Source organism: Narcine bancroftii, chromosome 6, assembly GCF_036971445.1.
Source record: "Narcine bancroftii isolate sNarBan1 chromosome 6, sNarBan1.hap1, whole genome shotgun sequence".
Taxonomy (NCBI): domain Eukaryota; kingdom Metazoa; phylum Chordata; class Chondrichthyes; order Torpediniformes; family Narcinidae; genus Narcine; species Narcine bancroftii.
In genome coordinates this window covers 80,329,098-80,346,554 of record NC_091474.1, presented here as the reverse complement: position 1 = coordinate 80,346,554, position 17,457 = coordinate 80,329,098, and the positions used below count along the sequence as shown (strand labels likewise).

Here is a 17,457-nt window from a genome sequence, read left to right as displayed (position 1 = left end):
ATGACACTTTCATGGCAATAAGCTTGATTCTGATTTGTCCAAACAGCCTCATTCAAAACAGATGTCAGGTTTACCAGAGATAGATGATCATGCTATCTGTGGAAGCTGGCTTTGACAAAGCAACTGCCACCTTTCTCTTATTACACAGGATGACATCAGCTGTAAAGCACTTTGGGAGGTCCTGCATTTCTTGAAGATGCTGCAGAAAGATAATGCTTTCAGTTCGATAGAAAAATACTGCAGACACCCAAAATCTATAAGTGAAGCAGCAGCATTTAGCAGGTCAGGCAGCACGTGGACAAAGAAACAGAATTACCATTTAAAATAGTAATCCTGCCTCTTTATCCCTCTTAGTGACCAAGCACAATAAAAGCCCAAGAACGATGTGGTAAAAAAGTCAGACGAATTCTAATTGATAACGTGGTTAAGTGAAGCGTGGCTTCATGTACGAGTTGACCTAATCATTTTGTATTGTATGCTTTGGAATATATTGTGAATAAAGTATATTTTGAAATAAACACAATTCTCCTCCTGCTCCCTCCCGCCTCCCCCACTCTTCCCCCCCCCCCACCCCTTTTGAAATTCAGGCACTTGTCTGTTTCTTGCTCATACCCTGATGAAAGACTCAAACCTATAATGTTGGCTACCCTTTATGGTGATATGACCACCAGCATACTGCAGGGGGCGATCTATGTACCTGCAGGAATACCACCTAAGGGCCTGACTCCACCTGGCCAGCTGTCAATCAGCCAACCTGACTATAAACCTGAGCCGGCCCCTCCTGAGCCAGTCACATGGGGAACCACCAAGGCTTGAACGGGTGGAATAAAGCCTTTTGTACAGTCTTTTGAGTTTGTGCTTGATTGCTGCAGCCTCAGTGCACCACATCCTTTGCTTCCCATGGAGGCTATGTGACCTGCTGAGTTTCTCCAGTGCATTTGTGGATTGCACTCAACCCCAGTATCTGTTTAACTTCACAGTGATAGATGTACTGTGGAGAGCATTCTGGCTGGTTGCATCAGTGTCCGTTATGGAGATGCTAATGCACTGAACAAGCAACATCACAGGCACCAGTCATCACTCCATTGAGGACATCTACAAGAGGTGATGTCTTAAGAAAGTAGCCTCTAACCTCAAGGACCCCCACCACTCAGGCTATGCCCTTTTCACTCTGCTACCATTGGAAAAAAGGTACAAGAGGCTTACTTTGTCTTCCCCTTAATTATTTAGTTATTTTATAAGGTGGTTTATTTAAACATTTACACTCTGATGTTGCCGCAAAACAACACATTTCATGGCTTGTTCATGACAAAAAATTCTGATTCTGATGTTCAATGATTGTTTGCCAAAGATTTCATGAAAATTCCTGCTGCAACTGGCAATGAATGAAGGCAAAGCACCATCGCTCCAAACTTCCCCAAAGTTGTAATCAAGAGTAGAGAACCAGGCAGCATGGAAGGCGGTCCACAGCTCAGTTTCCATGCCGACCAACAAGCACCCAGACACATTCATTCCATCTTTCCTCTCACATCCACTGATATTGGCAGCAGTTTACACTGGCTAATTCACCTCTCAACCTGCACCTTATTTGGGATGTGGGAGGAAACTGGGGCATGCAGGGATAAACCCATGTGTTCATGGGAAGAAGCGGTCAACTCCGGACACACAGGCATCAAGGTCAGAATCACTGGCCCCCCCCTGGCCCCCACCACCACCACAGAAGAGATCAGGAAAAGGCTAGGAGGAATTGCTCACCTGTGTCTCCAGGGCAGGAGCACTGACCTGGTGTTGACATTATTTGGTGTGTGAAGGGATGTAAATCGACAGAGTCGGACGTGCTGAGGTGGTGCATTAATATTAGCAAACATCTTGTTGGCCAAATGACCTGGTTTCGTTTAGAACACATATTAAACAGGTACAATGAAGAAAAATGTACCAAGTGCAACTAATTAACATCTCATGATTAGAGTTGAAGCATACAGCATGGAAACAGGCCTTTCAGCCCAATTAGTGCATGCCAGCCAAGTTGTCTGCCTAAACTAGTCACAATTGCCTGTTTTTGGCCCATATCCTTCTAAACCAGTGATTTTCAAACTTTTTCTTTCCATTCACCTTCCACCTTAAGTAATCCCTATGCCAAAAGTGCTCTGTGTAAAGGATTGATTAAGGTGGTAGGTGAGTGGGGAAAAAAGGTTGAGAATCACTGCTCTAGACCCAATTGTTACTGAAATATTTTGCTTGAGAAAAATTGCCATTGGCCCATTTCCTTTGGAGTTCTGAAACCATGCACATAACGAGTCAATTAGGTATGATTAAAACAGTGATTTTCAAATTTTCTTCCCTACTTGCATCCCACTTTAAGTAATCCCGAACTAACCACAGAGCACCTATGGCATAGGGAATACTTAAGGTGGTATGTGAGAAGAAAGAAAGTTTAAAACCACTGCTCTAAACATTTCCTATCCATGAACCTGTTCAACTTCCTTTTCAATGTAACATGACACACACTTCTGCTAGAACAGACATTCTCAATGAGGCCCCCACAGCCCCCCCACCCATTCCCCCAGGGACCATAACATGTTTAAATTAAACCCTTGTTTTCTTTTCACCTCACTTAACATAATTACTTTTTATAGTATTTCTATGTAGTTGGTAGAAGTACGGAAGAAACCAAAACCTGACTGCTTCACGGGGGAGGGGGGCATAAACTTTGCTCAAGTCCTAAGGGGGCCATAGCCAAAAAAAAGGTTGCTCTAGAACTGAAGCCTGTTCCACAGACCCACCATCCTGTGTGCGTAAAAGATTCTCTTTTAAATCTTTCCCCTCACACCTAAAATCTACACCCTCAGGTTTTACTCTCCTTGACCCAGGGAAGTAGACATTGCGGGCAAGATCAGGGCAGTGCGGTCAAAGCCAGCACTGATTGGCCATCCCAAAGTGCTGTTGATTTGTCAAGGAAAGATCTTCCAAGCTAGTGACTCCCGAGAATTTTGCTCACCCTCTCCACTGCCAGTCCCCGAGTAATTGCTGGATCATACACCTCTGGTTATCCCTTCCCAGAACCAGCTTAGCCCATTCATCAGACCACTTCAACCAACAAGCAAGTGTCAAATGCAACATGGGGCACAGAGCGCACATCGGCCTGACCAGGTATGGATTGTATATTCCTTCTTCATAGGGAACTAGCTAATAAGATGACTTGAAACAACAATCCAGGAACTCTGTAGGCATCATCACCACTAACTAAGATTTGATTTCAAGTTCAAGTTATTAAAAGAATGTGTTTCATTTCTGCCATGGTGGGACTTGAACTCCAATCTGTGTACAATTCTAATCAATGGCCATTGATAGAAACATCTTCCCTGTTATCTGAGAATGCTACCTGCTTTACTCTCTGCCCTGCCAGCCACCTCGCCTGATTGCTTGTCCTTAAGTCTATTATGACCCCATTGCAACCTCAATCCCTTCAAGCAACTAATTCAGATTTATTGTCAGAGTACATACGTGACATCACATACAACCTTGAGATTCTTTTTCCTGTGGGTGAGGCAGAATTATCACTTATTGGCATCACAAAAAAAAATTGACTCAATGCACATATAAACAAATAAAGAAATGTAATCAAACTGTGTCAGAGAAAGAAAAAAAAATCAAGTAAGTGCACAAGTAAGAAATCCTGAAATGAGTCCCTATTGTTGGGGAGTCTGATGGTGGAGGGGTAGCAGCTGTTCCTGAACCTGGTGGTGCAAATCTTTCCTGATGACAGCAGCGAGAACAGAGCGTGCGCTGGGTGGTGTGGATCCTTGATAATTGCTGCTGCTCTCCAATGGCAGTGTTCCCTGCAGTTGGTCTCGATGGTGGGGAGGGTTTTGCCTGTGATGTCCTGGACTGCGTCTACTACCTTTTGTGGGTTTTTCCCTTGGGGGCATTGGTATCCTTATACGAGACTGTGATGCAGCTGGCCAGCACACCTTCGACCACACATCTGTAGAAAATTTGCAGGGTTTCTAATATCATGCAAAACCTCTGCAAACTCCTGAGGAAGTAGAAGCTTTCCAAACAATGTCATTTGTATGTTGGGTCAAGGAAAGATTCTCCAAGATAGTGACTCCCAAGAACTTTGCTCACCCTCTCCACCTCCAATCCCTGAGTGATCACTGGATCACACACCTCTGGTTATCCCTTCCCAGAACCCAGCTCAGCCCATTCATCAGTGAAATATTCCCGAGATTCAAAAGCCGACAGTGTGAGCACATCACGATCCTACCAAAAGTTAAAGCACCAAGCCGGAAAACGGCTGGTTAATTTGACTCCTGGTCAGACTGAAGGACAGAGATACCCGAGATTACTTTCCACCCGCTTCCCAGGTCAGAAGATGGCCACATTGTTACCTCCCCCACTTGCAGGGTCTCCAACAGGGTGAGGAGTCCCACAGGGTAAAACTCCTAGCTGTAGTCTTCAGAAGAATGCTGCGGGGATCTTTTTTTTAAAAAAAAAGAAAGCACAGCTGAGTGGCTGGTCAGTCAGGGTCTGCGGGGAAGGATGAACTGACTTTGGATATGGTCCAGAATAGATTCACTCAGTTGATTTGAGATGAGGGGGATTAGCCAATGAGGAGAGATCGAGTTATCTGGGAACTGTACTCACTGGAATTTAGAAAAAATGAGAAACGAATAAAATTATGAAAGCATAGATAAGATAAAGAGAGGCAAGTTGTTTCTATTGACGAGGAGACTGGAACTAGGGGGCACAGCCTCAAGATTCAGGGTCGTATAGTAGAAGTCCAGAAATCTTGACCACACTCGCTGGGTGGTGTGGATCACTGATGACTACTGCCCATGTTCTTGACGGTGGGGAGGGTTTTGCCTGTGATTTCCTGGGCTGTGCCCACCACCTTTTGGAGGGCTTTACAGCCAGGAGCGTTGGTGCCTCCATACCAGACCACGATGCAGCTGGTGGGGACACTTTCCACCACACCTCTGTAGAAATTGGCCAGGGTTTCCAATGTCATTCAATCCACGCCTATGGAATGGTAGAGCAGGCTCGACGGGCCGAATGGCCAGCTCCAGCCTCTTTACGAGTGGCAAGGGTTAAAGGGGAAGGTGGTGGTGGGGGGAATCATTTTCATACTCACAGTTCTCCCGTGGCAAAGACAGGCCCAGCCTCCACCCGACGCTGCCAACAGCACAGGTTCCCCGTCGCTGCATCATCGCCCATCGCAGTCACCGCAGGTGGGGAGAGGTGCGCTGCTCTGCCCCGTGCTCCGCCGCCCGGGGGCTGGGCATTCGGGCTGCGCCGCTCCTTCAGATGCTGCCGGCGGGTCCCGGCCACCGCAGCGCCGCTAGCTGCAGGGCTGCAGGCATTCTCCGCACGCTTGCCCCCGGCGATCTCTCCGCTGCCCGCTGAGCCCGTGACCTTGACATCCCAGCCAGGGCCGCCAAACAGGACGAGCGGGTCACTCGCGTCTGGAAGGGCATCTCCCCTTCGGGCACTCGCCGCTCCCTGGGAGTTTGCCCAACGTTTTCTGCCCCTGTCCTTCCATGTCTCCTGCTCTCTCTCTCTCTCTCTCTCTCTCTCACCAGATCAGCCTCTTTTTCACGGTGCTAGAGAGGCTCTCGTTGGAGCTGCCGGATCCAATCTCCAAGCCATGCACCACCGCCTCGCTGCCTCACCTGGGACAGTACAGTGCCTGCTCCCTCTGCGTAAGCCACAGTCACCCCCACCTCATTCCACAGCCTGGCCACGGCTCTGTTTCAACTGAGCCGCTCCTATCCTTGAAAACTTTTCCAGGAGGTCGAGTTGAGGAAAGGAGGTGGGTGGAAGAGTCTCTATTTATAGCCTTGCACTTCTGAACTAATCAGTGCAAGGCTCATTTCTGTCCACGATTTTCCTTCAGCTCCTCCTTCTCTGACTCTTAACTTCAAAGAGCGCTCTCTCTCTCTTACCCTCCCCTTCCAATTCTCCCCTTTTCCCCCTTCCATTCTTTGCTTTCACTCCCCTCATTCTTTCCTTCTCTCCCACACCCATGCGTCCCCTCTCCCTGCCTCATTCCCTTCCTGCCTCCCCACCTCTCTCACCTATCTTCCCTCTCTCCCCACCTTCCTCTCTACCCTCACCTGCCTCTCTCACCTTCCCTCTCTGCCCATACCTTCCCTCTCTCTACTCCCACCTTCCTCTCTCATCTTCCTCTCTCATCTTCCCTCTCTACTCCCACCTTCCCTCTCTCTTCCCTTACCTTCCTCTCTCACCTTCCCTCTCTCTACTCCCACCTTCCTCTCACCTTCCCTCGCTCATCTTCCTTTTCTCCCTCTCATTTTCCTTCTCTCCCCTGCCTTCCTCTGTCTCTCACCCCACCTTTCTCCCTGCCTTTCCCTCCCTCACCACTCTCCTCCCCCCGCTTCTTCTCTCTCCCTCCCTTTTTTCTCACCCTGCCTTCCCCCCACCCACCTTCCATCAATCCAATATTACCTGGGCCAGTAAACTCTCTGCTGTAACTCTGTTCATTTTTGAGATTAGCCTGTCAAAACACAGCTGCGACCAGATTAGGGAAGAGTGGGATGATCCAAATGCCTGGTACCCCAGCCTGTCTCAGTTCCAGAGAGATATTGGACCACAGGTTAATTCTGTTGGGGCATTCAGTCAGTTGAGACTGTACAGAGCACTGTTAGTGTTAACCCTTTCCTCCTCAAAACCCCAGTATCCACACACCTCGATAATTGATAGTATTTCCAATTCAGCAAAGTCTCAATCGAAATGAGGGGCAAATGTGGTACAGCAGGTAGTGCCATTGCCACCAGGCCAATAGCCCGGGTTCGATCCTATCCAAATGGGGGGGGGGGTGGTCTCCCCATTTTCTGAGCCATGAATGGGCTTAAATGGCTTCTTATAGTGGGAAACATTCAAGAAGCTTTCATTTTTACTTTAACAACCGTTCCATTATCTGCAACCTCTCTCACTTGCAGGTTAAACCAGCTCCACTAAATGTGGTCTTACTTCAGCAATCATGGTCCTAAATTGTAGAATCCAGCCCTGAATCTTTCTTTGAACCTTTATCAATCTTTTGGAATGGATATTCAAGGTGCTGTGGAGAATCAATGTCAAACCTTCTGAGAAGGTCACATTTCAACCTTCCAAACTCTGGAGCACAAGCCAACTCAATGTCTCCTCACAACATAGAACCACCGTCCCAGGAACTGACGGTCAAGTTTCACTGCACTCATTTTCATACTAGTCTCTCCCCTTTTGGCAAGGAGACACAGCCTAAACTCAGTACTCCAGATCTGGTCAAACCAAGGCTCACTACAATTGTATTATTCCCTTTGTGTCCATGTAGTGTCTGTGAAAGGTCCACCTTCTTGGTTCTCTGACTCTCACCTTCAGAGTGCACTCTCTCTCTCTCTCCTTCCAATTCTCCCCTTTTCCCCTTCGCTTTCACTCCCCTCATTCTTTCCTTCTCTCCCACACCCATGTTTTCCTTCTACCCCTTTCCATGCCTTATTCCCTTCCTGCCTCCCTCATCACATTTTCTTCTCTCTCCCCCGCAACTCCCCCGCCTTCCCCTCTCCCGCAACTCCCCCGCCTTCCCCTCTCCCGCAACTCCCCCGCCTTCCCCCTCTCCCGCAACTCCCCCGCCTTCCCCCTCTCCCGCAACTTCCCCGCCTTCCCCCTCTCCCGCAACTTCCCTGCCTTCCCCCTCTCCCTCAACTCTCCCGCCTTCCCCCTCTCCCACCATCTATCCGCCTGACCCATTGAGTCTCTCCAGTTTCTTTGCTCATATTCCTTCCTTGTTCCCAGCAGATGGTTTCACGTTTTTAATGGAATTCCTTTCAAAATGGAAATGTATCTTATCTGCTCCTCGCAGGTTTGCTATCACAACTCACTGCCGCACAATCAGTCTTGTTTCTCACCGTGACCACTGTTTCCTCTCATTTCATACATTTTGGTCACTGGCTCTTTTGTCAGTGAAAGGTCGACTCAAAGCAAACCATCCTTGAGTTTGAATAGGGTTTCTGTTCTCAGAATCACTGAAGTTTTACATTGAAGAAGCCCACTTGAATACAATGTTTAATTTGGTCAAAAGAAAAATTTCCCAACCTAATCCCACCTTGGATGCCCCAGTTCTTCAATTACACATCGAAGTACTATTTAATTCTTCAACTTTGGGCCATGAATTTTCCTCATTTCCCCTTTAATTCTTCAACCATTCACCTGCAACTCCTGGCTTTTACCTTCCTGTTTGGGGAAATAGTATCTTTCTGCAAACTTCAGAGGGCTACAATGAAGTCTCCTCTTGGGTTCCTCGGTTCCAAAAAAACTGACTCCAGCTTATCCAATTTTCCTGTGGCTAAAATTTTCCGGTCTGGTGAATCTCAGCATGCCTTCCAATGCTAACACATCTCCCAATTTTCTTTGCTATTGGATCATCCTTTCCCCTCACACTGAGGCCTTCTCCTTTGCAACCTCTTGAATCAGATCTGTGACCTACCAGTTTTGCTCCATGCATTCTGAAGTGGCAGATCAGATAGTATTGTCGAAAGTCACAAAGGCCAAGTTTGCAGCACATGGTATCTTGGGTATCGATGGTGGTACAGCAAGGGCCCACCAAAAAGAGACATGGTGTGGCCTGGGTAACGCAACTTTCCAGACTGCTTAAGAACTTCTTCTAAAATGCGACGTGCAGAACTCAGTGTGATGCTCCAAGCACGTCTGAAACACTGTCCAAGGTTTCATCTCATTTGCTCCATACAGCTTACTGAAAGTGATCCATTTCAGTCCCACTCCTTTGACCCTTCCTGCCACATTGCGATCTGTACCTTGTGAGAAACAGGGTACAACACCATTTCAGTCCTACTCCCTTTACCGTTCCTGCCACATTGCGATCTGTACCTTGTGAGAAACAGGGTACAACACCATTTCAGTCCCACTCCCTTTACCCTTCCTGCCACATTGCGATCTGTACCTTGTGAGAAACAGGGTACAACACCATTTCAGTCCTACTCCCTTTACTGTTCCTGCCACATTGCGGTCTGTACCTTGTGAGAAACAGGGTACAACACCATTTCAGTCCCACTCCCTTGACCCTTCCTGCCACATTGAGGTCTGTACCTTGTGAGAAACAGGGTACAACACCATTTCAGTCCCACTCTCTTGACCCTTCCTGCCACATTGAGGTCTGTACCTTGTGAGAAACAGGGTACAATACCATTTCAGTCCCACTCTCTTGACCCTTCCTGCCACATTGCGATCTGTACCTTGTGAGAAACAGGGTACAACACCATTTCAGTCCCACTCTCTTGACCCTTCCTGCCACATTGAGGTCTGTACCTTGTGAGAAACAGGGTACAACACCATTTCAGTCCCACTCTCTTGACCCTTCCTGCCACATTGCGATCTGTACCTTGTGAGAAACAGGGTACAACACCATTTCAGTCCCACTCCCTTGACCCTTCCTGCCACATTGAGGTCTGTACCTTGTGAGAAACAGGGTACAACACCATTTCAGTCCCACTCCCTTGACCCTTCCTGCCACATTGCAGTCTGAACCTTGTGAGAAACAGGACCATTTTGTGCAGGACTGGGTTGGCCTTAAGCAACGCATCATCGTTAGCCACATACCTGCAGAGAGGCGTTTTCACTTTGAACATCCGACTCAAAGGCCTGCCTGAAGATCTGCCACAGGACAACTTGCCTTCTGACCTCATTTTAAATTAGGCCACACATTCACTGTTTGTTGGTTATTTTTAAAAGGACATCTCCAGGAATGGAAGGCAGGCAGCTTGCCCTTCTTTGGCTTCATGCCAATTCGGACTCCACGTTACACTGGAGACTTTCTTTACACAGATACAGTGCACTCAATGGAGTATTGTCCCTTTCTGTAGGCTTGTTTTTCTTTCAATTACAGAGTTATAAAACAATTGGTTAACAATTGGCTCTAAATTGTACTTGGCTGTTATCAAAATAATAACACAGTCATTCCAGTGTAAAAAAAACACTGGTATTGACACAACACTCCATTACTCTGAGAAACATTGCAAAGGGCTCCAAACACAATGACTGCTTTAGGTCACAAACCCAGATGCTACCTTGCACACAGCACAACCCTGCCCTGTCAGCTTCATCTACTCCTGGTGATGAATGCTTGCCCGGACATCAGGAGAATTCCCTGTCCTATTTCAAGGCCATGGGAGTTCTGACATTCAATAATCACCTGCACCAATGGCACCTGAGACCAATGTCTCACATCAATATACCCATGGTAATTCAGCACTCTCACTGCTGCGGGTTGGAACACACCACCATGCCATTGTAGCCAATGCTACATCATAGCTCATGTTTTCCAGTTCCTGGTGAACCTCTGTAGACCTGCCAGGGTTGAGACAAGAAAATACATTGTGCCATTCTGCCTGTGCTGCTATCCTCTCACCTTTGCCCTGCCCTATCTCTATCTCCACGAGTGCAAATCAATCCCACACAAGAGGAAACATCCTCTTCAGTATCCACCTCATAAAACCCCCCCACTCCCCGTCAGATTCTTTTACTTGCAAAAGCCCGCTTCTCATTCTTCTGAATTCCAGTGACAGGTGCCAAATCTGTTCAACCATTGTTTCAGTCCATGAGTCTGTGCCACCCAGTTTACACCCAATTAACCCTGGTACGTTTCAAAAAGAGGGAGGAGACCAGAACCCTGAGGGAAAACCCATGCAGATACCGGGCGAATGTACAAACTCCTTGCAGACAGCGTGGGATCCAAACCCTGGTTCTGATCGCTAGCGCTGTAAAGGCATTGCGCTAACTGCTATGCCTTGCTGCCCTTCTGTGAACTAGTTCCAGTTCATCCCTCCCTAAAAACGGAAATTGAAATGCCTGGTATACATGCATTCAGTCTTTGCTGCTTTGATACAGTAACTTCCCTGCAATAAAGGCCAACACATCACCTGCCTTTTGAATCACACTCTCCCTTTCTGTTCATGGACGCACAGGTCTCTCTGTACCAGAGCAGGTTCAGTTTGGTGATTATGTGACTCCATTACCAAATCCCTGTACTTCAAGTTCAAGTTTCCTTTCCCGTCAGATCAGCCATGATCTCACTGAATGGCAGAGCAGGCTTGACGGGCCGGATGATCCACTCCTGCTCCTATTTCTCATGTCATGAATGTACAGTACTCATGTTTACCTTAGTCTGCCCACATTATCGAGGTGGAAAAGAGGAACAAAAGAGAAGTCCCTTTAGAAACATTGAGCATCAGTGGACACTTGACTCCAAACTAATCTCGTCAGTGGAATAGAGGCAGACAAGGCACAGGGCTACCCAGTGCCCACAAATCAGGATTTTTAGAAAAAATTATAAACTTCATTAAAATTCATTTGAACAATTTGCCTTTGTTGGGATTTGGGCCCACAAATGATCAGATCTCAAGTCCACGGCTGCAATGACTGGACTTCACATGATAAAGCACGAGAAACGTGCATTCAGCAAAACGCCCTGGACATCACCAGCCGAGGATTAGTAACCGCATGAAATATGAGCTAATCTGGAGCAATGCAGATCAAGATGTGCACAGGGTCATTAAAGTGAGGCCACTCAACACACACACAGACTTGACGCCCTGAAACCAACTGCAAATTAATTTACAATCACAAAGAATTATTGTGGATTTCCAGATACCTCGTGAAGTGGGTTTGAATTGAATTAATATCATTCAATGTTCAGCTTTTAATCAGTTTTACATTTAAAAAGAGAAGGGCAAAGTGATATCTTGCACTTTAATATAAATGGAAGCCAATATATATTTTTTTAAATCAGAACCATCCTTCATTGATTATAAAATGCTCCAAAAGGGACAGATTCTGCTTAACCATTTGAAAGAGCAGATTTGGACATTGCACCATTCTTGTTGGTGACCTTCCTGGAACAGGCAAGGTGGTGAGCAGGAGACAGCGAGAGATGGACAAGGAGCTCACTGGTCCCAAGCCCCTTGAACACGTCCAAGTGCTGGTGGAATATTCGAATAAACTGAAGCTGTGTGCTTAATACGCCAATCCTGGCAAGGCACGGCGGACCAGTGCAGTATAACATGAACGTCTGCAGACACCACGTAAAAACACAATGCGGGAGCAACTCAGCAGGAGTAACAGTTGACTTTGCCGAGCAACGATAAAGATACCTCACCAATTTTTGAGGCTTGAGCCCCTCATCAAGGTATTAACAGAATGTAGGCAAGAGGCTGAACAAAATGGAGATGGACCAGTCAGTTGGACCATGGAGAACAACTTCCAAGAGGACTCAAACCACTTCACAGGAGTGTTTTGAAACAACAGGTGGTACGGCCACATACTGGGGAAAATAACCAAACCTTGATCGAAGAGATAGGTTTTCTCTGAGTATGAGAGAAAGTTATAGGAAGCTCAGATCCAAAGCTCATCAATAATGGAATGATTACTGTACAGCAAGAGGACAAGGTCTTGCCATCCCACATCTTGGAAACAAGCACAATGAAGCACTGAGTCCATCACCTCCATCAAGCAGCCACTTCAAATAATGCTGGAGAAACTCAGCAGGTCAAACAGCTACGTTAAAGTCACAGTGACATATAAACAACGTTTCGGGCTTGAGCCCTTCATCAAGGTACGGACCAAATGTGGGGAGGTGCTGAATTAAATGGTGGGAGGGAGGGGTAAGGGGAGGAGCACAGTCCCACGAGCAGGAGGGAATAGCTGGATAAGGGAGGGAGGGGAAGTGGGGATGGATCTGTTAATGGAGAGTGAAGGGGTGGAGAGATGAAGCAAATAAAACAAGAGGGATGGAGAAGAGATCAGGGGGGATCCCCATTTGCTGGTGTGCCCTCCCTCTCTGATCCTGCCTGTAGGACACTGCTCTTCTCCCTGCAGCCCCCCATCATTTTGTTCTCGCGCCTGCTTACATCTTGCTCACACTTTGATGAAGGGCTCAAGCCCTGAAATGTTAGTTATGCATATTCATCTCTATTGTTTGACCTGCTGAGTTTCTCCAGCTTTGTGTTTTTACTTCAATCATCGTGTCTGCAGACTTGCAGGTTTTACTCACCTACCAATGTTTTCATTCAGCCAACATCTCCATCATTCCCCTTCCCCTCAGATTCTCCCACTCACCTACACACCAGGGGCAATTTTTAGCACCCAATTCATGTTCCAACCAGCAGGGATGTAGGAGAACATCAGAAAACCTGGTAGAAACCCACGGAGAGAACGTGCAAACTCTGCACAGACAGCACCAGGGGGTCAGGACCAAACCCAGGTCACTGGAGCCAGAGCTCGGCCAGGTTTGCCACCCTGGGCATGAGTGGTCTGATCTCAATATTGGACAGTCACGCATCACAGAAGCTGCAAACAATCTGCTGGGGGAACTTGGTGAGTCGAGCAGCATCCGTGGGAGAAAGAGAATGGTCGACGTTTTGGATCAAAACCCTTCATCAGTACTGAGAGTTTAGGTCCAGAAGACATAGGAGCAGAAATAGGCCACTCAGCCCATCAAGACTACCCCACCATTTAACCATGAATTTTTCCACAGTCCCACTGCCCAGCTTTCTCCTTGTAACCTTTGATGCCCTGGCTAACGAAGAGCCTATCAATCTATTGTCTTACATTCACCCAATGACCTGAGGCGACAAATTCCACAGATATATCACTCTCCATCTGAAGAAATTCCTCCTCTCCTCTGTTCTAAGCTGACACCCTTCGATCCTGAAGCTGTGCCCTCTTGTCCAAGACTCTCCCACCATAGGAAACAACTTTTCTCCATCTACTCTGAACATTCTTTCCAACCCGCAGATGGTGCACGGCCTGCTCAGTCCTTGTTGCTCCAGATTCCAGCATCTGTACTCTCTCATGTGCCACACGGCAGCAGAATATTTGGTCCACAGTTCAAACTCAGAACCCACCCCCGGGCCATGTTCAAAAGGGTGTGCAACCTACCTGGATGAATAGTTGGACTTTGTCTCATCAGCATCCATTACAAGAACTCCCTTGAGTAATTTGTTGTCTGTGTCAAGTTGGCACTTGGTGAGAAGGTTCTCTGATTTGCTATATCCCATTGGATTGGTGCTCAGCTTCCTGTCCACTCTTAACACGTGTGTCCTTGGACTTCCTGGCACATTTGAGCCCACGGATGAATTAACATTGACCCACGGTGAAAACTTCTCTTCAATCAGATGGGCATTCTCCTTAATTTGCTCCTGGATCTCGGAGGTCAGGGTTGGAAAGTCAAAGGTGAAGTAATTCCCAAGGCTTCCGTTGGGGGAAGACAGGATTTCCACTGAGTCTAGACTGGTGTAAGAGGTACCTTTGGCGGTGTGAGACTCCAGGATGCACTCAAATTGCTTGCTGAAGCTGTCGGTACCATCTTCAGAGAGACTCCGGGCAATACCGATTGAGGCAGCAGGTGAAAGCACATTTTTGTCCTCTGAGACTGGTGACCTGAAGAAGGCAAAGATTTTGAATCATGCTGTATGGTTGGCCATTCAGCCCATCCCCTCGGGCTGGTTTTACAAAAGAGCATTAGAATTAGTCCTAAGCCACATCTTTTTTTCCCTGCCACCGTGGTGTTTTTTTTAAACCTTTTAACCAGTCTGCCCTTATCAACCCAATGGGTCTCAACTGTGCAGACAAAATAAAATGGAGAGAGTGCTGAAAACACCCAGCAGGTCAGGCAGCATCTGTGCAGAAGATAGCATGACATACTTTAACGATCTGGACGAGGGGATGGAGTGCACTGTATTTAAATTTGCTGATGACATGAAATTGAGTGGAGAGATATCCAGAGAGATTATGGGCAGATTAATTGAGTGAAAAAGGGTCCAGCAGTTGGAGTACAATGTTGTGAATGTGAGGAAGGAAAAAATGGAAGATCAGAGTTTTATTTATAGTTGAAGTGATTACAGCATGCTGCTGGGCAGAAGGAATTGGGGGCTCTTGTGCATGAATTGCAAAAGATTGGTTTACAGGTGCAGCACGCTGTCAATAAGGCAAATGGAATAGACAATAGGTGCAAGAGTAGGCCATTCGTCTCTTCGAGCCAGGACCGCCTTTCACTGTGATCATCCACAAACAGAACCCCACATCCCTGGACGTCATGATCTTTAACTTTTTCTTGAAAGCATCCAGAGAATTGGCCTCCACTGACCTCTGAGGCACAGCCCATGCCGCCCAATTACACCCAATTGAATGGTGGAACGAAACCGGAGCCCCCAGGGAAAACCCACGTTCAAACTCCTTACAGGCGGCACAGGATCCAAACCCATGTCGCTGACACTGTAATAGCGTTGCACGGACCGCTACGATAACTGCACTGCCCAGGTGTTGTTGGAGATCTATTAAATCTGGGAAAAAAATCCCACTTGGTGGACATGTGAACCACAATCAGAAAAGGCCCATTTAGAACAAAAACTGTGCTGATTTGGAGGATTGTGTGTGTGGTTTGGGCAGAACGGGAGATTCTCCTGACCAGCCTGTGCCAGCTCACATCAGCACCGCATCAAGGGATGGATGACTTGCTCATAATTATTCGGAGTCCCCTGCTGACAATCAGCAGTAGAGAAGATGCCGCAGAGTAAACCGTTAACAGGTTCTCCATTCACAGAGCCATCCACCTCGCCCCCCTGCTTGCTGTTGTTCCCTCCCTCCTTTATCCACCTCTTACCTCCTGCCTGTGGGACTGTGCTCCTCCAACCCCCACCATTTTGTTCAGGCTTATACCTTGATGAAGGGCTCAAGCCTAAAACGTTGGCGATGTACCTTTATCTTTGCCATATAAAGTACACTGCATGACCTGCTGAGTTTCTCCAGCGTTGTGTTTTTACTTCGATCACTGCATCTGCAGGCTTTCGTGTTTCACTGAATGCTTCCAATATTTCCCGTGCATATTGTGGATGCATTGTACATGCTGTAATGCAATGTGAAGCCAGCAGAGGGTGCACCGAGTCAGGGTACTGCAGTTACACCCACATTCACATCATCTAGCACAGTGGTTCTCAACCTTTTCCTTCCTACTCACATACCACTTTAAGTAAGCCCTATGGCGTTGGTGCTCTGTGCTTAGTAAGGGATTACTTAAAGTGTATGTAGGTGGAAAGAAAAAGGTTGAAATCCACTGTTTTAATCGTATCTGATTGACTCATTATGTGCACGGTTCCATAAGGAAATGGGCCAATGGCAATTTTTCTCAAGCAAAATATTTCAGTAACAATTGGGTCTCGAGCAGTGATTCTCAACCTTCCCTTCCCACCTTAAGCAATCCCCAACTAATCACAGAGCACCAATGGTATAGGGATTACTTAAAGTGGAAAGTGAGTGGAAAGAAAAAGGTTGAGAACCACTGATTTTCTGAGACAAGTGGTTCCAGATAAGTAGGTTTTCTATTGTCAAGGTTTTCAGGGTTTAGAGACAGACAACAAGTCTGACCTTGCCAACAATGTCACATCTCACTCAATAAAAGTTGTTTAAAATTGTACATTCTCCAAAAATCTTGTCCTGTGACAGACCTTCCCTTCTTTTCTTGATTTGAACCTGATTGAAATTACAGAAACATTTAGCTGTGTTCCTTCACTTTCAGTTTTATTTCCTCTTTTACGTACCTGCAGGATTTTGCTTGAGTTGCAAAAATAGTATTTCAAGAATTTGAGAGACCAATTTCAAAACAACCACCAATCCGGCAATAAAACTCACTATTGATTTTGCCTCCTCCTATTTCTTAAGTCCTGATGAGAAATCAGTGAAGGACAAGTACGGAGGTGGATGTGGACAGCAAGGGAAGAACAAAATCTGGGTCCAGTGTGGAAAGGTCAAGGACATAATTTCCTGTCTATTATTGAGCTCATGAAGATAAATAACAGGAGGAGCATGATGGGCCAAAATGGCCTGTTTCCAGGCATTAAATACTTTGTGAAAATAGACCAGCTCTCACTGGTTTCCTGCTAACAGCTGCTTGTCAAACAGATGGGAAATGATACGGGGGAAACCTATCCACAACTTGAAAATAGATCTGGTTCAGTGATTGCGAAGAGGTTTCGCCAATCAGTTATTGAAAGCGGGATCTGCTAATTTTCCTGGGAATTGCTGAATCCTGTGTTAAGAGATGAGAATCATTGAGTTTTTCCAGAGCTGAAGGAATGCATAAGACAAAGAAAATATTTGATTGGATGAAACCAGAGGCAGATTATGGTTATTTATCTGATTTATGTGTTGGTGAGATTGGAACATCAAGGCATGTCCTGCAAGTCAGCTGTACCAATGGAGAGAAACCCCTAATTAAAATCAGGTGTGAACAGAGACTTGAGGCACTGGTGTCACTAGGGGCAGGGTGGGGGGGCAGTGTGGACCACATGAGATGACATCATCAGAGGGGGTAACACCAAAATGACTGTCTATAGAATTTTTGTGCAGTGCTTCAGCAGAAATTTATTTTTTATAAAACTATCCCTGAAG

General features: G+C 46.7%; 1 protein-coding gene across 3 annotated transcripts in view; it reads right to left on the bottom strand.

The window, feature by feature from the left end:
* LOC138736266 (PH and SEC7 domain-containing protein 1-like) overlaps window positions 1–17,457 on the bottom strand; it is a 165,283-nt gene that overhangs the window by 81,787 nt on the left and 66,039 nt on the right. For 2 of the 3 annotated variants that reach the window (XM_069885489.1, XM_069885492.1), the window contains exon 1: window positions 5,135–5,785. In XM_069885489.1, coding sequence (XP_069741590.1) covers window positions 5,135–5,217 — 83 coding nt within the window. In that variant the 5' untranslated portion in view covers window positions 5,218–5,785. Of the gene's footprint in view, window positions 1–5,134; window positions 5,786–13,950; window positions 14,452–17,457 lie in introns of those variants that run through there. The other variant, XM_069885488.1, reaches the window with a different exon arrangement.